The sequence below is a fragment of the Triturus cristatus genome, chromosome 4_1 (assembly GCF_964204655.1).
Source record: "Triturus cristatus chromosome 4_1, aTriCri1.1, whole genome shotgun sequence".
Taxonomy (NCBI): Eukaryota; Metazoa; Chordata; class Amphibia; order Caudata; family Salamandridae; genus Triturus; species Triturus cristatus.
This window is the reverse complement of record NC_140585.1, coordinates 426369692-426392106: the sequence shown is the minus strand read 5'-3', so window position 1 is coordinate 426392106 and position 22415 is coordinate 426369692. Positions and strand designations below refer to the sequence as shown.

General features: G+C 44.4%; 1 protein-coding gene across 1 annotated transcript in view; it reads right to left on the bottom strand.

The window, feature by feature from the left end:
• Window positions 1-22415, bottom strand: part of PWP1 (PWP1 homolog, endonuclein) — a 312398-nt gene that overhangs the window by 269330 nt on the left and 20653 nt on the right. Inside the window, exon 2 of the mRNA XM_085652559.1 lies at window positions 933-991. Coding sequence (XP_085508685.1) covers window positions 933-991 — 59 coding nt within the window. The remainder of the gene's footprint in view (window positions 1-932; window positions 992-22415) is intronic.

The following is a 22415-nucleotide window of genomic DNA, read 5'->3' as shown; positions in this document are numbered from 1 at the left end:
GATGGTGCTCACAGGTCGTAGAGAAAAATCATGTGGAAAGGAACCGCTATTATACAGCGTACTGTTAAGTATTGGCCACATGGTGTAGTTTGGCATGTTCAATGGAGACAAAGTGATTGTCTTTCTATCCAGGGAGAGGTGGCAAAATCACTGTTCACCTTTTCTCGAAACAAATCATGAATTTTTGGAAGCCAAACGGAAACTGGAAGAACAAGTCCTGTAGTCGAAGCTTGAGAAGCAGGCAAATGCTTGCATGCGTTGGTGTCACAGAACTGTTAAAGGCCCTGTACAGCACAATGGTTATCTACATCTAAGGCTGCGGCCGCCGCCACAACATCTGGACCATTAAGGTCTGGATCTTGATGCCAAAAAGTACTTCGTACGGGGTCTGCCCACCCAGAGATCGTTCATATAATCATTTAGATTTACTAGCAGGGGAGGGAGGGTTAGTTTATTCCGTCTCTTAAAATGACAGCACTGTTTATGGTATATGGAATACTGACCATGCGAACAGTATTTTTATTATGCATTTGTTTTCCAATTGCGGCATGAATACTGCATTTTAGAGCACAATAGTTTAATAAATATTCTAAACTTCCTTTGTGTCTCTTGCTTATCTTATTGTGGACAAGTATGAGTGAGAGAGTGAAAGAGTGTGTCCTGTTACCACGATCCCTGAGACAGTCGAGAGTGTTATGTTGTGGGGTGACAATTCACTTACTTCTCTGGTATGGTTAAGAGGGCAAGTGATGCACTATAGCTCATAGGACGCAGGTTCACTCGGTCCCTACGTGCTGATGTTTCATGGTCCCAAGAATAGTTCTGTTCTAGAGTAGGATCCCTGCAACATTATCACTCTCACACACATATATTTCAAAGCTGAAACATTCCAAAATTCACAATGTTAAACTAGAAACATTATAAGGACTTACTTCAGCTGATCCTTTGCATCAGAAATGAGCCTCTTTAACTCGTCTTCACTAAGCTTCACCTAAACAAAAAAAGAATTCATATTGAGTTATTTCTGACTTGCACTTTAACCCCTTCCCCGCTCATGACGGAACCGTTCCGTCATGAGCTACGGTTGCCGTGTGCTCATGACGGAACGGTTCCGTCATGACACGCCCGTTGGCGGCCGCTCCGCCTACGCGGCGCTGTTTCCCCGCCTGTGCGGGGGGACAACGCAAATGGGCGAAGTCATGACGGAACCGTTCCGTCATGAGCACAGCTCAATTGTGGCTCATGACGGAGCGGCTCCGTCATGAGCACAGGCCCACCGCGCTGCCCCCCTGCCCCTCCCAGCGCTGCAGCGGAATGTCCGCAGCAGCGAAGGGGTTAAACCTTGTACAACCTCAAAGTAATGACAAGGAATGCCACATGGAAAAACATTTACTTCAAGGTACAGCAGAAAAACACCAACCAGTGATTATTTTGATCATTTAATCCTGGAATATATAGACCAAAGGCTTTTTTTTTTTTATTCAACGCAAAACTCAGCATAATGTCATGAATGCCATGCCATGAAATGAATATACAATTACTACATTTTAGCAGTCTCAGTTTAAAGGTCAAATTTTAAATTACTTTCTAATTTTTACAGATAAATACAGACAGAAGTGGAAAAATACAGAAGGTTTGGCACCTTTTCAGTGACTCCAAATGTTGTTCATAAATTCCCAGGCAAGGTAGAGAGCATGTGAAATTAAAAAAAGGCATGAGCTTTCCTTCAGTAACTGCATATCTCAACATATGTCTGTGCTACTATGCAAATGTTTTCAAGTCGGTTTATTGTTTTATTAAAATTGGCCGCCAAATTTGCTAAAACTGGACAGGCATCAAAGTATGAGTGCACATTTATTCGCTAAATAAATGTGAAAATAAACATTTTATATACTGTTTCATTTATTCACAAAGAACAATATATATGTATTCACTTTCTGCATGGGGAGAGAGGCTGTAGATGTTACTACGGGGGAATCAGCTGGTCTCAACTTAAACATCCGATCTCCATTGTTTTGTGGCTGGTGGTGAGTGGTGGCTGGTGGTGAGTGAAGTCAAGATGCCAATTAGTTTTGGGACGCCACTAGGTGAATGGTAAACCCCTCACTGTACGGGTAACCACATTGTGACTCTATTTACCAGCATGCAACGGAGCAATGATCAGCGCGATGAATATTGCAGTGAAGTAGAGGAGGAGCTGTTAACATCAAGAGTTTGGGGCGTGGTTACTACACCACCACGAGATAAAAATCAGCTGCAGGTGTAAGAACTGACTTTGAAACCGGGCACTGTGGAAAGCCTCCACGGCTGAAACGCGTTTGCCACAGCGTTTCTTTTATTGTGCATACCACGCGCTGTAAAGATTTGGCTGAAATAAATCCAGCTGTCTAAAAATCCTGTGATTGTGTCGGGCTCATTCGGACTCTGAGTGAGTATTGGACTGTATGTATGTATGTATGTATGTATGTATGTATGTATGTATGTATGTATGTATGTATATATATATATATATATATATATATATATATATAAAGTCCAAAAGGTGCTGGCTTACGTGTCACACCTGACCGAAAGGGCGTGCCGGTTACCAGTGCCTGCTTACTGGTTTAAACATAAAGTCCAACACTCATTCACTCCTTGGAATGAGCCCGACACATGCAGGGATTAAAACAATTTGGATTTTATTCAGCGAATCACTTACAGCGTGTAGGGATCATAGTTCAAGAAACGCTGTGGCAGACGCGTTTCAGCCGTAAGGCTTTCCTCAGTGCCTGGTTTCAAACAGTTCGTTACAACTGTGGCAGGTTTAAATCTCCTGGTGTTACTGAAGCCACTCCCACAAGCTGGATGTTTCAGCTCCTCCTCTGCATACTGTGATACACCTCGCGCTGGGCTTGGACCCGCTGCATGCTGGTCGATGAAGTTCGGCGTGGTGACCACTTCAGTAAGTGGTTACAACCAGACTCCCAGTGGTGTCCCTCGTTGGCATCCGGACCTCATTTACCAAACTGCGGATCCAAGTAAAATGAAAGGTTTCAGGCTGAGACCAATTGTATCCCCCGCAGTAAACACTGCAGCCTCTCTCCCCGTGCAGTCAATATAAACACCGTGGTAGTGTAACCGCTTGGGGGGGTGACACGTATTCAATACAAAGTCCAAAAGGTGCTGGCTTACGTGTCACACCTGACCGAAAGGGCGTGCCGGTTACCAGTGCCTGCTTACTGGTTTAAACATAAAGTCCAACACTCATTCACTCCTTGGAATGAGCCCGACACATGCAGGGATTAAAACAATTTGGATTTTATTCAGCGAATCACTTACAGCGTGTAGGGATCATAGTTCAAGAAACGCTGTGGCAGACGCGTTTCAGCCGTAAGGCTTTCCTCAGTGCCTGGTTTCAAACAGTTCGTTACAACTGTGGCAGGTTTAAATCTCCTGGTGTTACTGAAGCCACTCCCACAAGCTGGATGTTTCAGCTCCTCCTCTGCATACTGTGATACACCTCGCGCTGGGCTTGGACCCGCTGCATGCTGGTCGATGAAGTTCGGCGTGGTGACCACTTCAGTAAGTGGTTACAACCAGACTCCCAGTGGTGTCCCTCGTTGGCATCCGGACCTCATTTACCAAACTGCGGATCCAAGTAAAATGAAAGGTTTCAGGCTGAGACCAATTGTATCCCCCGCAGTAAACACTGCAGCCTCTCTCCCCGTGCAGTCAATATAAACACCGTGGTAGTGTAACCGCTTGGGGGGGTGACACGTATTCAATACAAAGTCCAAAAGGTGCTGGCTTACGTGTCACACCTGACCGAAAGGGCGTGCCGGTTACCAGTGCCTGCTTACTGGTTTAACACCACGCCGAACTTCATCGACCAGCATGCAGCGGGTCCAAGCCCAGCGCGAGGTGTATCACAGTATGCAGAGGAGGAGCTGAAACATCCAGCTTGTGGGAGTGGCTTCAGTAACACCAGGAGATTTAAACCTGCCACAGTTGTAACGAACTGTTTGAAACCAGGCACTGAGGAAAGCCTTACGGCTGAAACGCGTCTGCCACAGCGTTTCTTGAACTATGATCCCTACACGCTGTAAGTGATTCGCTGAATAAAATCCAAATTGTTTTAATCCCTGCATGTGTCGGGCTCATTCCAAGGAGTGAATGAGTGTTGGACTTTATGTTTAAACCAGTAAGCAGGCACTGGTAACCGGCACGCCCTTTCGGTCAGGTGTGACACGTAAGCCAGCACCTTTTGGACTTTGTATTGAATACGTGTCACCCCCCCAAGCGGTTACACTACCACGGTGTTTATATTGACTGCACGGGGAGAGAGGCTGCAGTGTTTACTGCGGGGGATACAATTGGTCTCAGCCTGAAACCTTTCATTTTACTTGGATCCGCAGTTTGGTAAATGAGGTCCGGATGCCAACGAGGGACACCACTGGGAGTCTGGTTGTAACCACTTACTGAAGTGGTCACCACGCCGAACTTCATCGACCAGCATGCAGCGGGTCCAAGCCCAGCGCGAGGTGTATCACAGTATGCAGAGGAGGAGCTGAAACATCCAGCTTGTGGGAGTGGCTTCAGTAACACCAGGAGATTTAAACCTGCCACAGTTGTAACGAACTGTTTGAAACCAGGCACTGAGGAAAGCCTTACGGCTGAAACGCGTCTGCCACAGCGTTTCTTGAACTATGATCCCTACACGCTGTAAGTGATTCGCTGAATAAAATCCAAATTGTTTTAATCCCTGCATGTGTCGGGCTCATTCCAAGGAGTGAATGAGTGTTGGACTTTATATATATATATATATATATATATATATATATATATATATATCGCATCCATCTGGGGAAAAGAAAGGACTACACCTCCCATAAAGCAATGCATAGACTCATCCAGAGTAGCCAATCAGGGGCATGCAATGTTGCTTGAAATTCGAAGGTGAGCCAATCACACGCTTTCTGACTGCTCTATCCTTTGAAAAAGAGAACCTCTCGAAACGCGTCAGGATTGCAGTTTCAAGCTGATGATTTGCCGACAAGTTGTGCTGGTTGATTCGAAATTAAAGGCTGCTTGGGGAAAGCTTTCCTTTGTTCGAGTGCGACTCAATTTTTGGTCACTCCCCACCGAGCGCGATGTTTTGGCGGCTGTCCAGCCGCTGAGTCTGCACCACCCCGGAATGTGGGGGCCACAGGGCTCGTATACGAGGGGCTCGTTGTGGGACAAAGGACATGAAATGCACCAGTTACATTTGCCAAAGGCTCAAGCGAGAGCCTGCATTCAATGTTGAAAGCGCATCCATCTGGGGAAAAGAAAGGACTACACCTCCCATAAAGCAATGCATAGACTCATCCAGAGTAGCCAATCAGGGGCATGCAATGTTGCTTGAAATTCGAAGGTGAGCCAATCACACGCTTTCTGACTGCTCTATCCTTTGAAAAAGAGAACCTCTCGAAACGCGTCAGGATTGCAGTTTCAAGCTGATGATTTGCCGACAAGTTGTGCTGGTTGATTCGAAATTAAAGGCTGCTTGGGGAAAGCTTTCCTTTGTTCGAGTGCGACTCAATTTTTGGTCACTCCCCACCGAGCGCGATGTTTTGGCGGCTGTCCAGCCGCTGAGTCTGCACCACCCCGGAATGTGGGGGCCACAGGGCTCGTATACGAGGGGCTCGTTGTGGGACAAAGGACATGAAATGCACCAGTTACATTTGCCAAAGGCTCAAGCGAGAGCCTGCATTCAATGTTGAAAGCGCATCCATCTGGGGAAAAGAAAGGACTACACCTCCCATAAAGCAATGCATAGACTCATCCAGAGTAGCCAATCAGGGGCATGCAATGTTGCTTGAAATTCGAAGGTGAGCCAATCACACGCTTTCTGACTGCTCTATCCTTTGAAAAAGAGAACCTCTCGAAACGCGTCAGGATTGCAGTTTCAAGCTGATGATTTGCCGACAAGTTGTGCTGGTTGATTCGAAATTAAAGGCTGCTTGGGGAAAGCTTTCCTTTGTTCGAGTGCGACTCAATTTTTGGTCACTCCCCACTGAGCGCGATATATATATATATATATATTCACTGAAAAAACCATCATTTGAGATGTCATCAGTGATGTCATGAGTGATGTCACTGACCATGTCATGAGTGATGTAATATGTGACGTCATCAGCAGTGGATTGCGGGTGCGCGAGTTATAGTTAGCTGAACTAACTATAACGGGGGAATTTCAATGGTTTTTTCAGTGAATTTGCAAGGTTTTTTAAATGCTAATTCCTAACTATAACGTGTGTGAAACCTATGGTTTTTTAAGTGAATTTGCACGGTTTTTTAAATCCAATTTCCACCGTTAAAGTTAGTTCAGCTAACTATAATAGGCGCGCTCCGAGCGCGTACGGTAAGCTTACCGTACGCGCTCGGAGCGCGCCTATAGATATATATATTGATTTAAATGCTATTTTCTCAGGAAATACTGAACAGATTTACACCAGACCTGCAAAAGGCACATCCCTGACCTGAGGACTACCTCTCTGCCAAATTTCAAGTAATGCTGTTCAGCCGTTCGGGCTGCAGCTTGGACTAAATGTCCTATGGAAAAATGCATGGGGGAAACGTGTTTTGGGACCCCCCCCTTTTTCTCAGCCCCCGCTTGACGAATCCCCCCGAGACTTTCAGGGAAGGAGCGGAGCGCCCCACCTATTTTGAAAATTTCGCGAGGATTTGTCAATCGGCGCCAAAGTTATTCAAAATAGAATGTTGCGGGTTTCCTATGGAAACACGATCCTAACTATAACTATTTACTGGCGACCGCCTGTAAATATATATATATATATATATATATATATATATATATATATATATATCCCAAAAAGCCTCTCTGTGAAGAAAGGAGTGAGCCGCACACTTACGGTGATTAATTTGACTTTATTTTGCAGCGCTGGCGATCCTTATGCATTTCGGTCTACCTAGACCTTTCTCAAAGGGGTGCCACGGCATCTGGAGGTTGGAACACACACCAACAAACAATTGCGCTATTTCAAAAGTTTTCGCCCCCTGGTGGGCGCCCTGATGGGTTGACTTCTCACGCATGCTGGTACTTGTGGTGTGCTTTCAAACCCATAATTGCTTCCCTTCAATGGGTGATGCCGAATGTTTTTGCTGTTTGGAAAAGTTCATCGTAACTCCTTTGCATGCCACTTTTAAGCTGCTGGAGACCAAACCAAAGCACAATCCTTGGCGGCTACCTACTGCCCATGATTGCTTTCGCATACAACAAACAAGGTCCGATTTCGGGCAGTCTTGGTGCTCTTTTTGCGGCGGTGCGTAGCTCGACGGCAGGACCAAGCCGGATAATTATCCCAAAAAGCCTCTCTGTGAAGAAAGGAGTGAGCCGCACACTTACGGTGATTAATTTGACTTTATTTTGCAGCGCTGGCGATCCTTATGCATTTCGGTCTACCTAGACCTTTCTCAAAGGGGTGCCACGGCATCTGGAGGTTGGAACACACACCAACAAACAATTGCGCTATTTCAAAAGTTTTCGCCCCCTGGTGGGCGCCCTGATGGGTTGACTTCTCACGCATGCTGGTACTTGTGGTGTGCTTTCAAACCCATAATTGCTTCCCTTCAATGGGTGATGCCGAATGTTTTTGCTGTTTGGAAAAGTTCATCGTAACTCCTTTGCATGCCACTTTTAAGCTGCTGGAGACCAAACCAAAGCACAATCCTTGGCGGCTACCTACTGCCCATGATTGCTTTCGCATACAACAAACAAGGTCCGATTTCGGGCAGTCTTGGTGCTCTTTTTGCGGCGGTGCGTAGCTCGACGGCAGGACCAAGCCGGATAATTATCCCAAAAAGCCTCTCTGTGAAGAAAGGAGTGAGCCGCACACTTACGGTGATTAATTTGACTTTATTTTGCAGCGCTGGCGATCCTTATGCATTTCGGTCTACCTAGACCTTTCTCAAAGGGGTGCCACGGCATCTGGAGGTTGGAACACACACCAACAAACAATTGCGCTATTTCAAAAGTTTTCGCCCCCTGGTGGGCGCCCTGATGGGTTGACTTCTCACGCATGCTGGTACTTGTGGTGTGCTTTCAAACCCATAATTGCTTCCCTTCAATGGGTGATGCCGAATGTTTTTGCTGTTTGGAAAAGTTCATCGTAACTCCTTTGCATGCCACTTTTAAGCTGCTGGAGACCAAACCAAAGCACAATCCTTGGCGGCTACCTACTGCCCATGATTGCTTTCGCATACAACAAACAAGGTCCGATTTCGGGCAGTCTTAGTGCTCTTTTTGCGGCGGTGCGTAGCTCGACGGCAGGACCAAGCCGGATAATTATCCCAAAAAGCCTCTCTGTGAAGAAAGGAGTGAGCCGCACACTTACGGTGATTAATTTGACTTTATTTTGCAGCGCTGGCGATCCTTATGCATTTCGGTCTACCTAGACCTTTCTCAAAGGGGTGCCACGGCATCTGGAGGTTGGAACACACACCAACAAACAATTGCGCTATTTCAAAAGTTTTCGCCCCCTGGTGGGCGCCCTGATGGGTTGACTTCTCACGCATGCTGGTACTTGTGGTGTGCTTTCAAACCCATAATTGCTTCCCTTCAATGGGTGATGCCGAATGTTTTTGCTGTTTGGAAAAGTTCATCGTAACTCCTTTGCATGCCACTTTTAAGCTGCTGGAGACCAAACCAAAGCACAATCCTTGGCGGCTACCTACTGCCCATGATTGCTTTCGCATACAACAAACAAGGTCCGATTTCGGGCAGTCTTGGTGCTCTTTTTGCGGCGGTGCGTAGCTCGACGGCAGGACCAAGCCGGATAATTATCCCAAAAAGCCTCTCTGTGAAGAAAGGAGTGAGCCGCACACTTACGGTGATTAATTTGACTTTATTTTGCAGCGCTGACCTATTTTGAAAATTTCGCGAGGATTTGTCAATCGGCGCCAAAGTTATTCAAAATAGAATGTTGCGGGTTTCCTATGGAAACACGATCCTAACTATAACTATTTACTGGCGACCGCCTGTAAATAAATAAATATATATATATATATATATATATATATATATATATATATATATATATATATATATATATATATATATTCCACAAAAAACTCCAAACAATGTTCGTATGCTCTCAGTAGTAAAGGCACAGCAACAACGTAGTTCAGGTCAGAGTATATATTTATCAGAAGCAAAGGGTGTCCCCAAAGGAAAGGTCGCACACAGAAGAGCATCCGCACACCATCTCCGGCAGCAACCCCACATCACGGGCATACGCAGCCTTCCTGATTTGCAGTATGCCAAACGTTTCAAGCCGTAGCCCTTGATCACCGGCCTGCAATCAACACAAGGAGGCATCCACATAGATTAGGAACTTTTATTGGTAGATAACAGTCCCGCCCCAGTGGGCGTAAGCAGGTATGGCATTCTGGTGAATGCAGTCCATCTGCTAAAAACTGGCGTTCCCTGTACACCCCAGTGGATTGGATGCCTCACAGTGTCAAAACAATGTTAACCCGGTTGGGTGAGGGCATGCATAAAGACTGTAGTGTAGTTCACCAATACAATCCAGAAATGAGGCCCCTTCTGTTCCCGAAACGTGCCCGTGTTGACGAGCACCGGGATCCGCCAAGGTTCAGCAGCGGGACCTTTCCGCGGCCGGACGAGCCGCAAAACATCAGAAGCAAAGGGTGTCCCCAAAGGAAAGGTCGCACACAGAAGAGCATCCGCACACCATCTCCGGCAGCAACCCCACATCACGGGCATACGCAGCCTTCCTGATTTGCAGTATGCCAAACGTTTCAAGCCGTAGCCCTTGATCACCGGCCTGCAATCAACACAAGGAGGCATCCACATAGATTAGGAACTTTTATTGGTAGATAACAGTCCCGCCTCAGTGGGCGTAAGCAGGTATGGCATTCTGGTGAATGCAGTCCATCTGCTAAAAACTGGCGTTCCCTGTACACCCCAGTGGATTGGATGCCTCACAGTGTCAAAACAATGTTAACCCGGTTGGGTGAGGGCATGCATAAAGACCGTAGTGTAGTTCACCAATACAATCCAGAAATGAGGCCCCTTCTGTTCCCGAAACGTGCCCGTGTTGACGAGCACCGGGATCCGCCAAGGTTCAGCAGCGGGACCTTTCCGCGGCCGGACGAGCCGCAAAACATCAGAAGCAAAGGGTGTCCCCAAAGGAAAGGTCGCACACAGAAGAGCATCCGCACACCATCTCCGGCAGCAACCCCACATCACGGGCATACGCAGCCTTCCTGATTTGCAGTATGCCAAACGTTTCAAGCCGTAGCCCTTGATCACCGGCCTGCAATCAACACAAGGAGGCATCCACATAGATTAGGAACTTTTATTGGTAGATAACAGTCCCGCCCCAGTGGGCGTAAGCAGGTATGGCATTCTGGTGAATGCAGTCCATCTGCTAAAAACTGGCGTTCCCTGTACACCCCAGTGGATTGGATGCCTCACAGTGTCAAAACAAAGTTAACCCGGTTGGGTGAGGGCATGCATAAAGCACCCACAGCGGTTTGCGCCTGGAGTCCGGCAGGAACTGCTAAGACCACAATGCCTTGCCAGAGCCCATGTGGGCGGGACTACTACTTTGCAATAAAAACAGGTGCACGACATTACCTTGTCTTTGTCCTCTTGTAGTGCAGCCAGTGATCAAGGGCGAGATGACGCCCGAAACGCGTTTGGCAAGCCAGCGGAATGGGGTGTGTCAAGCTTGCTTTCAAACCGCCGGCAGCATTTGTGTGTTTACCTCCTCGGGTGTGGCCTCTCCACCTTGGGCAACCTTTTTTGAAATAGTAAGCGGCCAGCCTGGTCGCGGGGAGGCCCCACCGCTTTCTCATGGCGGATCTGCGCTGCTTATTACCACAAGCGGCGATTGGACTGAGGAGGGCCTTAGCTGCAGGTACATATTGGTTTGATGGCAGCTTGTGTATATATCCCTTTCCACCCACTTGGGAGAGACATTTTTCGCTACCAAAGGACTTTGGCACCCACAGCGGTTTGCGCCTGGAGTCCGGCAGGAACTGCTAAGACCACAATGCCTTGCTAGAGGCGAGATGACGCCCGAAACGCGTTTGGCAAGCCAGCGGAATGGGGTGTGATATGTGTGATATGTGTGATATGTGTGATATATATATATATATATATATCCTGCTGCCGGTCGCCAGTAGGTAGTTATAGTTAGGACCACGTTTCCATAGGAAATCCTCAACATTCTATTTTGAATAACTTTGGCGCCGGTTGACGAATCCTCGCAAATTTTTCAAAATAGGTGGGGCGCTCCGCTCCGCTCCTACCCTGAAAGTCTCGGGGGGATTCGTCAAGCGGGGGCTGAGATAAAAGGGGGGTCCCAAAACGCGTTTTTCCCATGCATTTTTCCATAGGACCTTTAGACACAGCTACAGCCCGAACGTCTGAACAGAATTACTTGAAATTTGGCAGAGAGGTAGTCCTCAGGTCAAGGAAGTGCCTTTTGTTGGTTTGGTGTAAATCTGTTCAGTAGATTCTGAGAAAATAGCCTTTAAATCAATATATATATCTGAGCCAGCTTACGGTGCGCTTACGGTACGCTTACCGTACGCGTACGGTGACGTGCGCGAGCGCGATTCTGATTGGCTGTTACATCTAGGTAAACATTCGAATCGGTCGAAACCAGGAAGCGGCGGCCGCCATTTTCTCTCTCGCACTGTGAGGGAGGGGCTGTAAACAAAGGCAAAAAACATATAAAGGGGCTGTTTAGACAGCGCCCATGCACATAGCCATGTTAGTTGAGTCCTCAAAGATCCCCCAAGGCCAAAAACGGTAAATTTTTATTTTTTGAAAATTTCGCCGATTACGCTTACCGTATGCGTACCGTGCGCTTACGCTAAAAAATATTATATAAAAAAAAAAAAAACACTCTGTGCATGGCATATTATTGTCATCACTTCCGGGTCTGGTGGCTCAGTGGACTAATGCGTCTACTGCAGGGACCTGTGTTCGACCGCATGGTCACAGGTTCAAATCCCGGAGGGTCTACTCAGCCTTTCATCCATCTGAGGTCGATAAAATGAGTACCATTGAGTTGGGTAACAACAAACATCTGTTATTCAGCGCCAAGATACCCGTAGTGGTGAACGTGCGCTTTACAAATACACATGTTATGTTTATGTTATGTTATGTTATCACTTACAAATTAAATTTAACAGATTACCTATCACAAGGAAGCACATAATATATCCTCCATGTGCGCACGGTGCGTAACGTGGGCACGCGGTGCGCGTAGCGCACTGCGTGCCCACCTTGCGTGTACGGCACTAACTGCGTAAAGTGGGCTTCGCGCACCGCGTGCTCACTGTGCGCGCACGGTGCGCGAAGCGCACCGTGCGCGCACGGAACGAACTGCGTTAAGTGGGTGCGCACGCCACGAATGGTGTAAAGTAACTTAGCATTTAAAAAACCGTACAAATTCACTGAAAAAACCATAGGTTTCACACACGTTATAGTTAGGAATTAGCATTTAAAAAACCTTGCTAATTCACTGAAAAAACGATAGGTTTCACACATGTTATAGTTAGCTGGAAATTTTACTGATAAAAAACCAATGAAATTCCCCCGTTATAGTTACTGTAGGCAACTATAGCTCACGCGACCGTAATCCTCTGCTGATGACATATGTGTTTTTATGAAAAAAAATGTTTTGTAATATATGTATAGCTAAAATTTAATGGAAGAAGACATGGGCAAATAAGTGTCTAAATACAGTATTAGCATCAGCAGAGGATTACGGTCGCGTGAGTTATAGTTGCCTACAGTAACTATAACGGGGGAATTTCATTGGTTTTTTATCAGTAAAATTTCCAGCTAACTATAACATGTGTGAAACCTATGGTTTTTTCAGTGAATATATATATATATATATATATATATATATATATGACCAAAAAATAAATATGGATAAATACAGACGGAAACGTTCAATAAATAAATACCTTAAAACCGGGAGCCCTATTTATGTTTAGAATACATTAAAGAAAGGTACAATTCAAGACAAAATGCTCATCTCTTGGCTGTGTTGTGAAACCCCTTGATATGATTCAGGAGGTTATGCAGATAACGGGAATGTTCATTTGCTTTTGTATTTTTTGTAAGGTCTGCATTTCAAAAGCTATTTGATTTTTCTTCGAAAATAGAAGTGTTTCCGTTTGGCTGAAAGGATGATCAGTTACATCACTGATATTAAAGAAAACAAACCAGAGTGAGTTTAACTCTCACTTATTTAGCTCTGGCTTTGTGCACGACTTATTGTTAATTTGCCTCGCCCAGAGGACTATTTCTGGCTCTCCTAATGCTATTGGGTGTTCGAAGCATTACTTCACCTCCTATAGAATACTTGCACTGCAAAACATGAAGGATAGTTTCAAAAGAACAAAGAACGATCACACACTACATTCTTTAGCTACTAGATGCATGATGTACAGAACGCAACCTTTTTCATTTGTTTTTCTCGTTGCGCCGCCTCTCATTCAGTTTTAATCAGGGCTCAAATTGCAGGCCAGGCCTATGCACGATTTAAATAGTTGGCTGAAGGGAAACGCACGTGATAAAGCATTAAAAAAAGGCATAGGGAAGTGATCATTGCTGAGTTCAGAAGGTCGGAATATACATTTAGATGAGAGAGAAGAAGGAACTGTAAAGTTATTTACGCTGACTACTGGATGTCTCGACTAAACTGCACTAGGCATAGGATAGCAGTACAGAAAATGATTCTCCTTCACATGTAACAAATTGTTTTTACTAGTGGTAAATTAATTAATGACTGGAAACGTAGAAGTACTTTTCAATTCAGTGTTTATGATAGTACCTTAAATATGAGCGGTATGTGATGTGAAAATGCTTTGCAAGTGGTACCATCCTCGCAAATACTCCCATATGGCAAGAAAAGAGCATTTCTCGATGTTACAATGTTACCCACAAAATGATAATTCAATGTAAAAATTAGGGCCAAGGTAACTTTCTTAAAATAGTCTATAATTTAGAAGTTTAGCTGACTTCTATGGGAAACGAATGAGATGCATGTATAGCTACTTCCTCAGGATGAACAATTCAACTCCTTATGTCTGAACACCTAATGTTGCTTTTGTAATACTCTTACTAATGTTCAGGGGATGCTGTAGTTTATTAAATATTTACTGGTCCAAAGTGTGAGATGTATTCTCTGGTAGAAAATAAATCCACTTGCCCCATCAGGTGCCATGTGGTGAGGTGACAGAATAGGACAGTGTGCTCAATACATCAGAGCTCTCCAACTGGCTGCTTTTATTATGAAAGAGTTCATTAGTCATGGTTTGGGTTCTAGCAAAGCTCCTTTTATGCTTCCTTTCTGATTGTACAAGGCTCTAAGCATACCCGTGCTCTATTTATGTCAACTCTGTAAATATTCACAGGGTTTACAAATACAGAGGTTCAATGGGCTCCGTGGAGGCCAGTTTATTGATCACGACAGGGGGCTAATTATGCCAAGATTTCCAGTAAGTGTCAAAGCATAAAATATATGTCAACCATCATTCAACCATTTCTGAATTGATTCTCAATGTTATATCTAGCTCAAGACTGTTTTTTACAATATGCTTGCTTAATAGAAGCTTGTTGGCAGAAACTTGTATGTTCCCACTCTGTGATAACAGACTCTGAGAGATGCAGGCACCGAAAAGCTGCCTTTTCACAGGAATGCTCGATTGGTGCCTTGAGCCTTCAAAACTAAGAAAATTAATTTAGTTGCAAGAAACAGAGTGCTTTCAAGTTTCCAATAAGGTTGACCCTGCAGCCGCACGTATTATAGGGATTAGGTCTCGCAATGTTTTCTAACGTATGATCTCATGTATAAAAGACACAACGAACCCCAAAGAGGGGAAACACTTTGGCAGTTTGGTCGACTGCGTTTTCAGCTCGAGATTGGAGCAAATAACCTTTGCTCTTCGTTATACCACAACTATGCTCTGACTGTTCTTTTTTTACCAGAGATAACTTTTCTTTCAACATAAGCCACACCATCAATTACAGCAGAGGTCTAAATATATATTTGTTCTAACTGAATCATTTTTCACCCACTCATCATCATGTTTATTTCGCAGCAACTACCGCCTAAAAACATACAATATTTCCAGAAATAAAAAAACTAATTGTTTCATTTAAAGATCGATCAAATATTTTAAATATATATTCATTAAAAAGCAAGGATGTGCAAGTAGATATCCACAAATAATATATATTATCCAACATGCATGTACAGGTGAATCATATACTGTTTTGATTAGTCATAGCTACAGTTTAAAAAAGATTTTTATTAAAAAGGCAGATGTGCTCGCCTCCTAATAAGCCAGACACAGTGCAAATAAATACTTAAAGTAAGCGCGATTGGCCAGGAAGTATCACGTTGAAATATCCTTAAAACATTCAAATACAGCCAAAGATAAATTAGGCAAACCCACTAGCTTCAGGCTCCACGATAAAATGGACAAAACAACAATAAATGTTCAATATTCCCAGCTGTAGGCCAGTTACAAAGCGCACAGTTCACACTAGACAATTGAGTAGTTAGCCAATTAAAGGTGAAGCTATTGATACATAAGATACGATACCTAAACCTCAAATAGAGCGGCTTTGTAAATGGGGGATACATTTTGTCTACTAATGCCTTACAACTAGGTGACAAATTATGTTCGAGGAACTTAGCTGTTGAAACCCTCCCCCCGCCCATTGCGATGTGTACATGTATCTGCACTGTTATATGTTCCCAATAATATTTTTCAGGATCTCTTTAGCAGATATAGTTATAGTTATCAGCTCAGTCCACCATGTTCCCAATTCAAGAGCAACTATCCACGATTTTATGTGACACAGCCAAGGCATAGTAGCTGGTTTACATAATCTCAATACGTTGAAGAAAGTCGCCTTATAGGAGGTCAGGTCTTCAGTGGTCCCTATATGTATCCAGTATTGAAGAGTTCGAAGAGCCAACAGATGTTCAATTCTATGCAGCCCAATATCAAAGAAGAGAGGTATTAGCTGGGTGCTTTGCAGAAGGTTAAACAGAGCTCTAACAGTGATTTTCGGCCAATGTCAAATTATGTGCATTTGCATAACCCCAAATCTCTGCCCCGTAGAGGGCTGCTGATTGGGACTTTGATCTATAAATCTCCATAGCTGGGGTCGCGGATATCACGGATATGCACGGTATAGTTATAAAAGAGCACCTGCCTTATGTTGGAGGATGGATGTGCTCTTCTCACTTTGTTGTCCCCAAGTGGATCTACTGTCTATCCTTTTGCCTAGGTAGTCAAAACATTCTACCTTCTCTATGGGTGTAGTTTCTAAATGGATTCTAGCCGTGCGGGTTCAGGGTCATGTATTTTGCTTTCTCAACATTATTTTCCAGGCCCTTGCGATCACAATAATTTTTAAATTTTACTACAAGATTCTGTAAACCTTCTGGCGTTCTAGACTAAAGAAGCATATTGACTGCAAAACATAGTGCTGGTATAGAGAGGCCATTACATTTGGGGGAGTCGTGTATGCAGTTCTGAAATTAAGTGAAAATATCTTTTACATGGAAAGAAAATTGAGCGGGCAGAAAACACACCCCTGCCTAACTCCTCTTTTAACTTGTATTAGCTTTCCTTGCATGCCCCATTAAAACTGGGCATAATTATTCTCATGCAATCTGATAATGACAACAGTGTGGAGGGTAGACCTATTGACTTAAGCATGTTTCAAAGTAAATGACTAGGTAGCAAATCAAAAGCAGATATTAAGTAAAAAAATGTAATATAAGAATGATATTTTAAACTAAGCATGTACTGCCATTGGATAAATAAAAACAAAAACATTTGGTAGGTTGTGCCCATTTTATCCCTAAAACCCACTTTATAAGGAGATAAAATATTATTGTCAGACATATATTGCTCTACTTTATTTAGGAACATCTTTTCTAAATTGTCCACTAGACCTTTAGGTCTATTATTTCCAGGTAAAGATCTGCCCCCTTTTTTTGTAATCATGAATAATTACGGCCCCACACCATGTGTACGGTATCCCTCCCCCACTACCAATAGCATTCGATAATACATTTATGTAGGGCAACCATAGTTGCATATCATGTTGAAAAAGATCTCCAGGTATCTCATCTGGATCTGGTGCTTTGCCTGTGTGTAGAGAATCAATAGCAGCCCGAGTGTCACCCATTGAAAACACAGAAAGCTCCTAGGGCGTTGAAAGCCTTATTTCCATTTTGTCAATCAAGACGGATGAGCATGCAGTAGGGGAACCCTTTGTCGTACGGGGGATAACATAGAGGCTCTCAAAGTGACGGACCCAAACCACTGGTTGGATGAAGTGGTCTTGGGTTACCAACTCTGACTGCTGCCATGTACTAAACTTTCCAAAAGTAAGGCGTGTCTTTGAGTTCTGAGGCTTCCAAAAGATCCAACCAAACCGCCTCATCACACTCTTTTTTGCTTGAGTTGATTATGTGCCTATATTCTAGCCTGACTTTTCTGATAATGGAAGGCACACATGATTTAACAGCTTGAATGAGGGAAGATTTCACTGGGTGACATTTTAGATTGAATCACGAGTTGCTTTTCTTTTTGTGAGGCAAAATAAAAGATGGAGTCAAAATGGGCTGCTGGAAAAGCTTCCTTAATTGATCAAACAATTGCTGGTGAATTTCTATTGTTGGGACATCATGCTTCATACAATCGGCATGCAGTGTGGGAGCTGTATAATAAAGATTGTAAATCTTTATTTGGCCTTACTGATTGGCTAGAACCTTTGGCCATTTAACTGATCTGAAGTTGTTACTAATTATAGTCTCGTCGACTAGCTGGGGATAAACTAAGTTGGAATGCCCGATGATCACTATCTACTCTATGAACTACCCTGAAATCAAGCATCTTGTTCCACAATGCAAAGTCCAAGAAGGAATAGTCTAGCCTACTTCTGTAAACCCCTCTCTCTCAAAAGTATATGATCACTCTTGATTTGATTTAGACCACCCATTACATGCACGCATACCATGAGGTCATCTAAGATGAGTGAGCTGAACTGCTGTCACAGTAAAAGGAACAAATAGGAGTTCTATTAGCGGAATGCCTATGGCTTCGTCTTCCTCCTCTGTTACCATATGTCTGCTCCCGAAGGGTTCAAAGGTGTCATTAAAGTGACCACCTAGCATGAGATATGGGTCAGTTACAAGGTTCAAAAAGTGGAAGTCTAATATATTATGGTTTGGAGACTCCTTATTACGTAGAAGAGGCACATTGTAGACCGAGTAAAGATTTATTTTCAGTCCACAGATACCGGTTAGGCTTATACCTAATATACCAGGTGAATCGATTTGTAAAGACGTTACTTTACAATTGAAAGCGATCTTAACCCATGCAATCAAACCTTTGGGGGATTGCCCTCAAGGAGTGGGGCTTGCACTAATAAAATAGGTGGTATAACCCCAACCTATGTATAGGTTCAATTGCCCAAATTTCCTGAAACATTGATATGTCTTAACTGCCTACCAGTTACAGCCACTCTGGATCAAGTAGTTTAGAACATAAGCCTGCAATGTTCCAGGATAGCAATCTTAATGATTGTTCAATAAGTTGCGCTTGCATGGAATAATGAGATGTGAGAGATGCACTTCGTGATACCCTCCCTGTGATCTTGTGTGTGTTCTTGGAGAAACCAGGAATGTGCAAGTCCAAATCATGTGTAGCTGTTATAAAAGTATCATCTAAATGGCTGACAGACATCTCTAAAATGAAGCTATCTCATGGTGTTGTGGAGTGCCCCAAGGCCTATTAATCAGTCAATCGTTTATTTTCGAAGTTAAAAGCAGAGAGGGCTTAATTTTGCAGAGGGACTTCTCCAGTTATAGGGCATTGATTTGCCTTGAGGCAGGTTTTGATGCAAGGCAGTAAAGAAAGGGCTTGCGGGGCAACACATTTAAATTGGATCCTGAGCGTTGATGGAGGTAGAGAACATGCCTAAAAGGAGATTAACCTATCAATTTACGATCCATCAATATCAGAGTAATCCGATTGTACAGTTCCTCTCTCCTTGATATACGAGAAGCGTGCACGATGTCCAAACAGACAAAGGAGAGGCAGCCGTGCTGTGTCCTTACCTTATAAGTAACTTTGTTTTTAAGGAATCACTACCCTCCCTTACACACCAACCCAGCTTGGGCCCATTGATCATATAAACTACTGCCTGCATTGTATTAGTCCCTGTTCTTGATGTGACGCAATTTGCATTATATCTTGACTCCATAGTAACTGTAGTGGCAATATGGGAGACCGACTGGCAAGAAAGGGGCCTCTACTTAAGTAAGAGTCCACTAGGTCCCTTGCCAGCTTCTATTGTCGCAGTAGAATTATATTGCATGTCTGCAGTGCGCGTATTCTGCTGGCGGGAAAATCGGTCGAATATGAGGCCTTTGAGTAATTTAGAATTAACCAAAGTTAGATTGGACTGGATTTTTCAAATAGATGGCAACAGTCCCTCAGTGCTGGATGGGGCGATCTGCTGTATGCTAGCAGGATGGGAGGACTGACAGACTCAAAAATATCCTGCACTGTTACCAAAAATTGTTTCACGATAATGAGGTTAAAAGGACAGTTTTCAGCTGTATGCCTGTGGGTTTTAAAACGTCAATTATTTTCTGGTAAAGGTTTGTATGCTTTGCGCTTGCCCATTATAGCGGTTTGTAACATTATGTTATACAATGGAACAAGCTCTGGTAATATAAAACTTACTTAAAGGACACTTTAAAAAGTTGAAAATCAAACAGAGGTGGCTCAGTCCAGACTCTTCCGGGTTCGGACGGGCACAGACAGGCCTGCTCTTGGACTGGGTCCAGCCCGGGTGCGTCCTGCGCTGCAGAAGTGCGCTTTGAGTGCTGTTGTGACTACTCTCCTTCCTCCTGAACACAGGGGGAGTGTAGGCGATGAAGTCCCCAAGAGTCCGTCTCCCGCACTGCTGGAGTGCGTGTCGTGTTTTAAGCGCTGACGTGGCTCCTCCCCTGCCTCATGAACACAGGGGGAATGTGGGCGATGAAGTCCTCAATGGTCCGCTATCAGTATTACTAAAGTCTAGGCTGGTCTCCAATCTAGCCTAAGAAGAAGGCTGATAATATAACCAATATGTTATAAGAGCATCTTTCCGGTGGGTCTCGGGTGCAATAAAGTACTCCTAACTATTGGAGCAAAGCTTGAGCCACAATGCACCTTATCAATTAAGACAGTGTCCTCCCCACTTTCGAAGGCAGTTAACTACTACCCAGCCACGCATGCGGTCTTCAGAGTAAATCTCGGGGGCGAGGTCCTTACTACATGCAGAAGAGCCGGCATATGGGGCACAACCCATGGCACGGGCAACACATAGCAGCCGTTGGCAGCACCAGCTCAGTACGCAAGGAGACAAGGCCCCCGAGGGAGATGCACTCTTGAGCTCTCATTTCTCTCTTTCTTACTTAATTTTCAGTGGGAGAGTCTCATGAATTGCTATAGGAAATGTACTTTTACACATTCACTTTAATTTCACTAAATGTTACCATAACCAAACCCAGATTACATATGCAGGGCAACTAGTGGCAGCTCTTCCGCTAAGGCGGAGCAGCATGGCCCCACTGCTCAAAAGGAAAAATAAAATGACATTAACGAACGTATCATTATTATCATTTGTTTTCCCTATTGTAGTCAGTCGTGGGGCGGGCCTGGCCAGAGCAGGAGAGGAGAGGTGTGCATTCCCTAAGTACGGATGAACTGTTTGTCAGGCCCTCTTGGGCACTTTGCATGTTCCTACCAGGCTGCATTATACAGCCTGGTGAGGAACATGTATAGGCTCCCTGTTCCAGTCTGAGCACCGATCCATGGCGCTCAGACGAATCACAATGCTGCTTTGTGATTGGTTATGGGGAGCCTCTGTGCCCTGGTGCTTCCTGCTGCCGGCCAGGACAGGAAGTTGATAAGGACAGCCATTAAAGGTACGTCTTTTTTTAAAATAACATTCATCTACCTCTCACCCCACCACCTCCGTCCAGCAGAAGCCACCGTCCAGCAGAAGCCACTACTGAGTGCAACACCTACATTGTCAACTGAGGATCAAAGAGGGAGACTGTCCACAGTGATCACAAAACTTTGACAGTGGTTAAAGTAAAGAGCATATGCTGGACACAATTGATCTTCTGGGCGGTGGAAGGCCCTCCTTATGTATTTTTGAAGGGTGCAAAAACAGGGGATTCTTGGCTGTTTATTCACAGAAAAATCAACCTCATTCTTAGAGACTTACCCTTGACTTTCTGCTGAGGAGATCATAGAAACAATGTGGGTACTAAGGCGATTGGTGGGATCTCAGTGGCCGGAGTATAATATTTTCAATCTGATAACTGGAGGAGGCATTCACTGTCGTATCTAGTAAGAACCTCATAAAAAATTTAGAAGTGTGGTTAGACTGCAAACTCACAATGGAGTCCCAAGCCATGAAACTAGCAGCCACCTGTTTCAGAATCCTGAGGATGCTTCGAAAAATCATGGACCTCAACCCATACCTTAATTGAGAAAACAAAGAAACACACTGGAACGTGGTATGTGACTATTGACATTGCGATTCGTCCAATGTGGACATCATCAGGGCTCTGAAATTCCCGTAGATCACATGTTTTGTAGTAACAATTAAGATTTGACAATTAAGTCCTGTATCAAGGTGCTCATCTGCTACCTGCCGCGTTCCCTTCTAACGTGTCTCTGTATCCGGATGCTCCGGGAAAAGACGGATCAGCCAGAGGCAGATGGGGCAAAAGCCCCTTATCTGCCCCCCACCCCTCATCCCGCGGTGTGCAGGCACCAGGGATTTATTTTTCAAAAATTTAGGTTTGCAGGGTATTCTGGGTAGGGAAACTTTGGGGGATCCACGTAAGCCATACTCCCCTGGACTCCCCAGGGTTTCTAGTTTTCAGAAATGTGTGGGTTTGGTAGGTTTCCCTAGATGGCCGCTGAGCCCGATGCCAAAAACCCAGGTCCCCCCCCCCCCCCCCCCTTGCAAAAGCAGGTAATTTTGTGATAGGTGATTTTAATGTCTCCACAATACGTTTTGGGCCCTTTCCTGTCACGGATACTTGACTCACCCACACAAGTGAGGTACCATTTTTACAAGAAGGCTTTGGGAAATACGGGGTGGGTGGAATTTTGTGGATCCACGCAGATTCCAGAACTTTCCATCACAGTAATTAATGTGAGGAAAATGCGTTTTTTTAATACAAAGTTTGAGTTTTGCATGGGATTCTGGGTAAGAGAGCCTGTTGAGAGCCGGGCAAGTCACCCCATCCTTGATTCCCCTGGGTGTCTAGTTTAAAAAA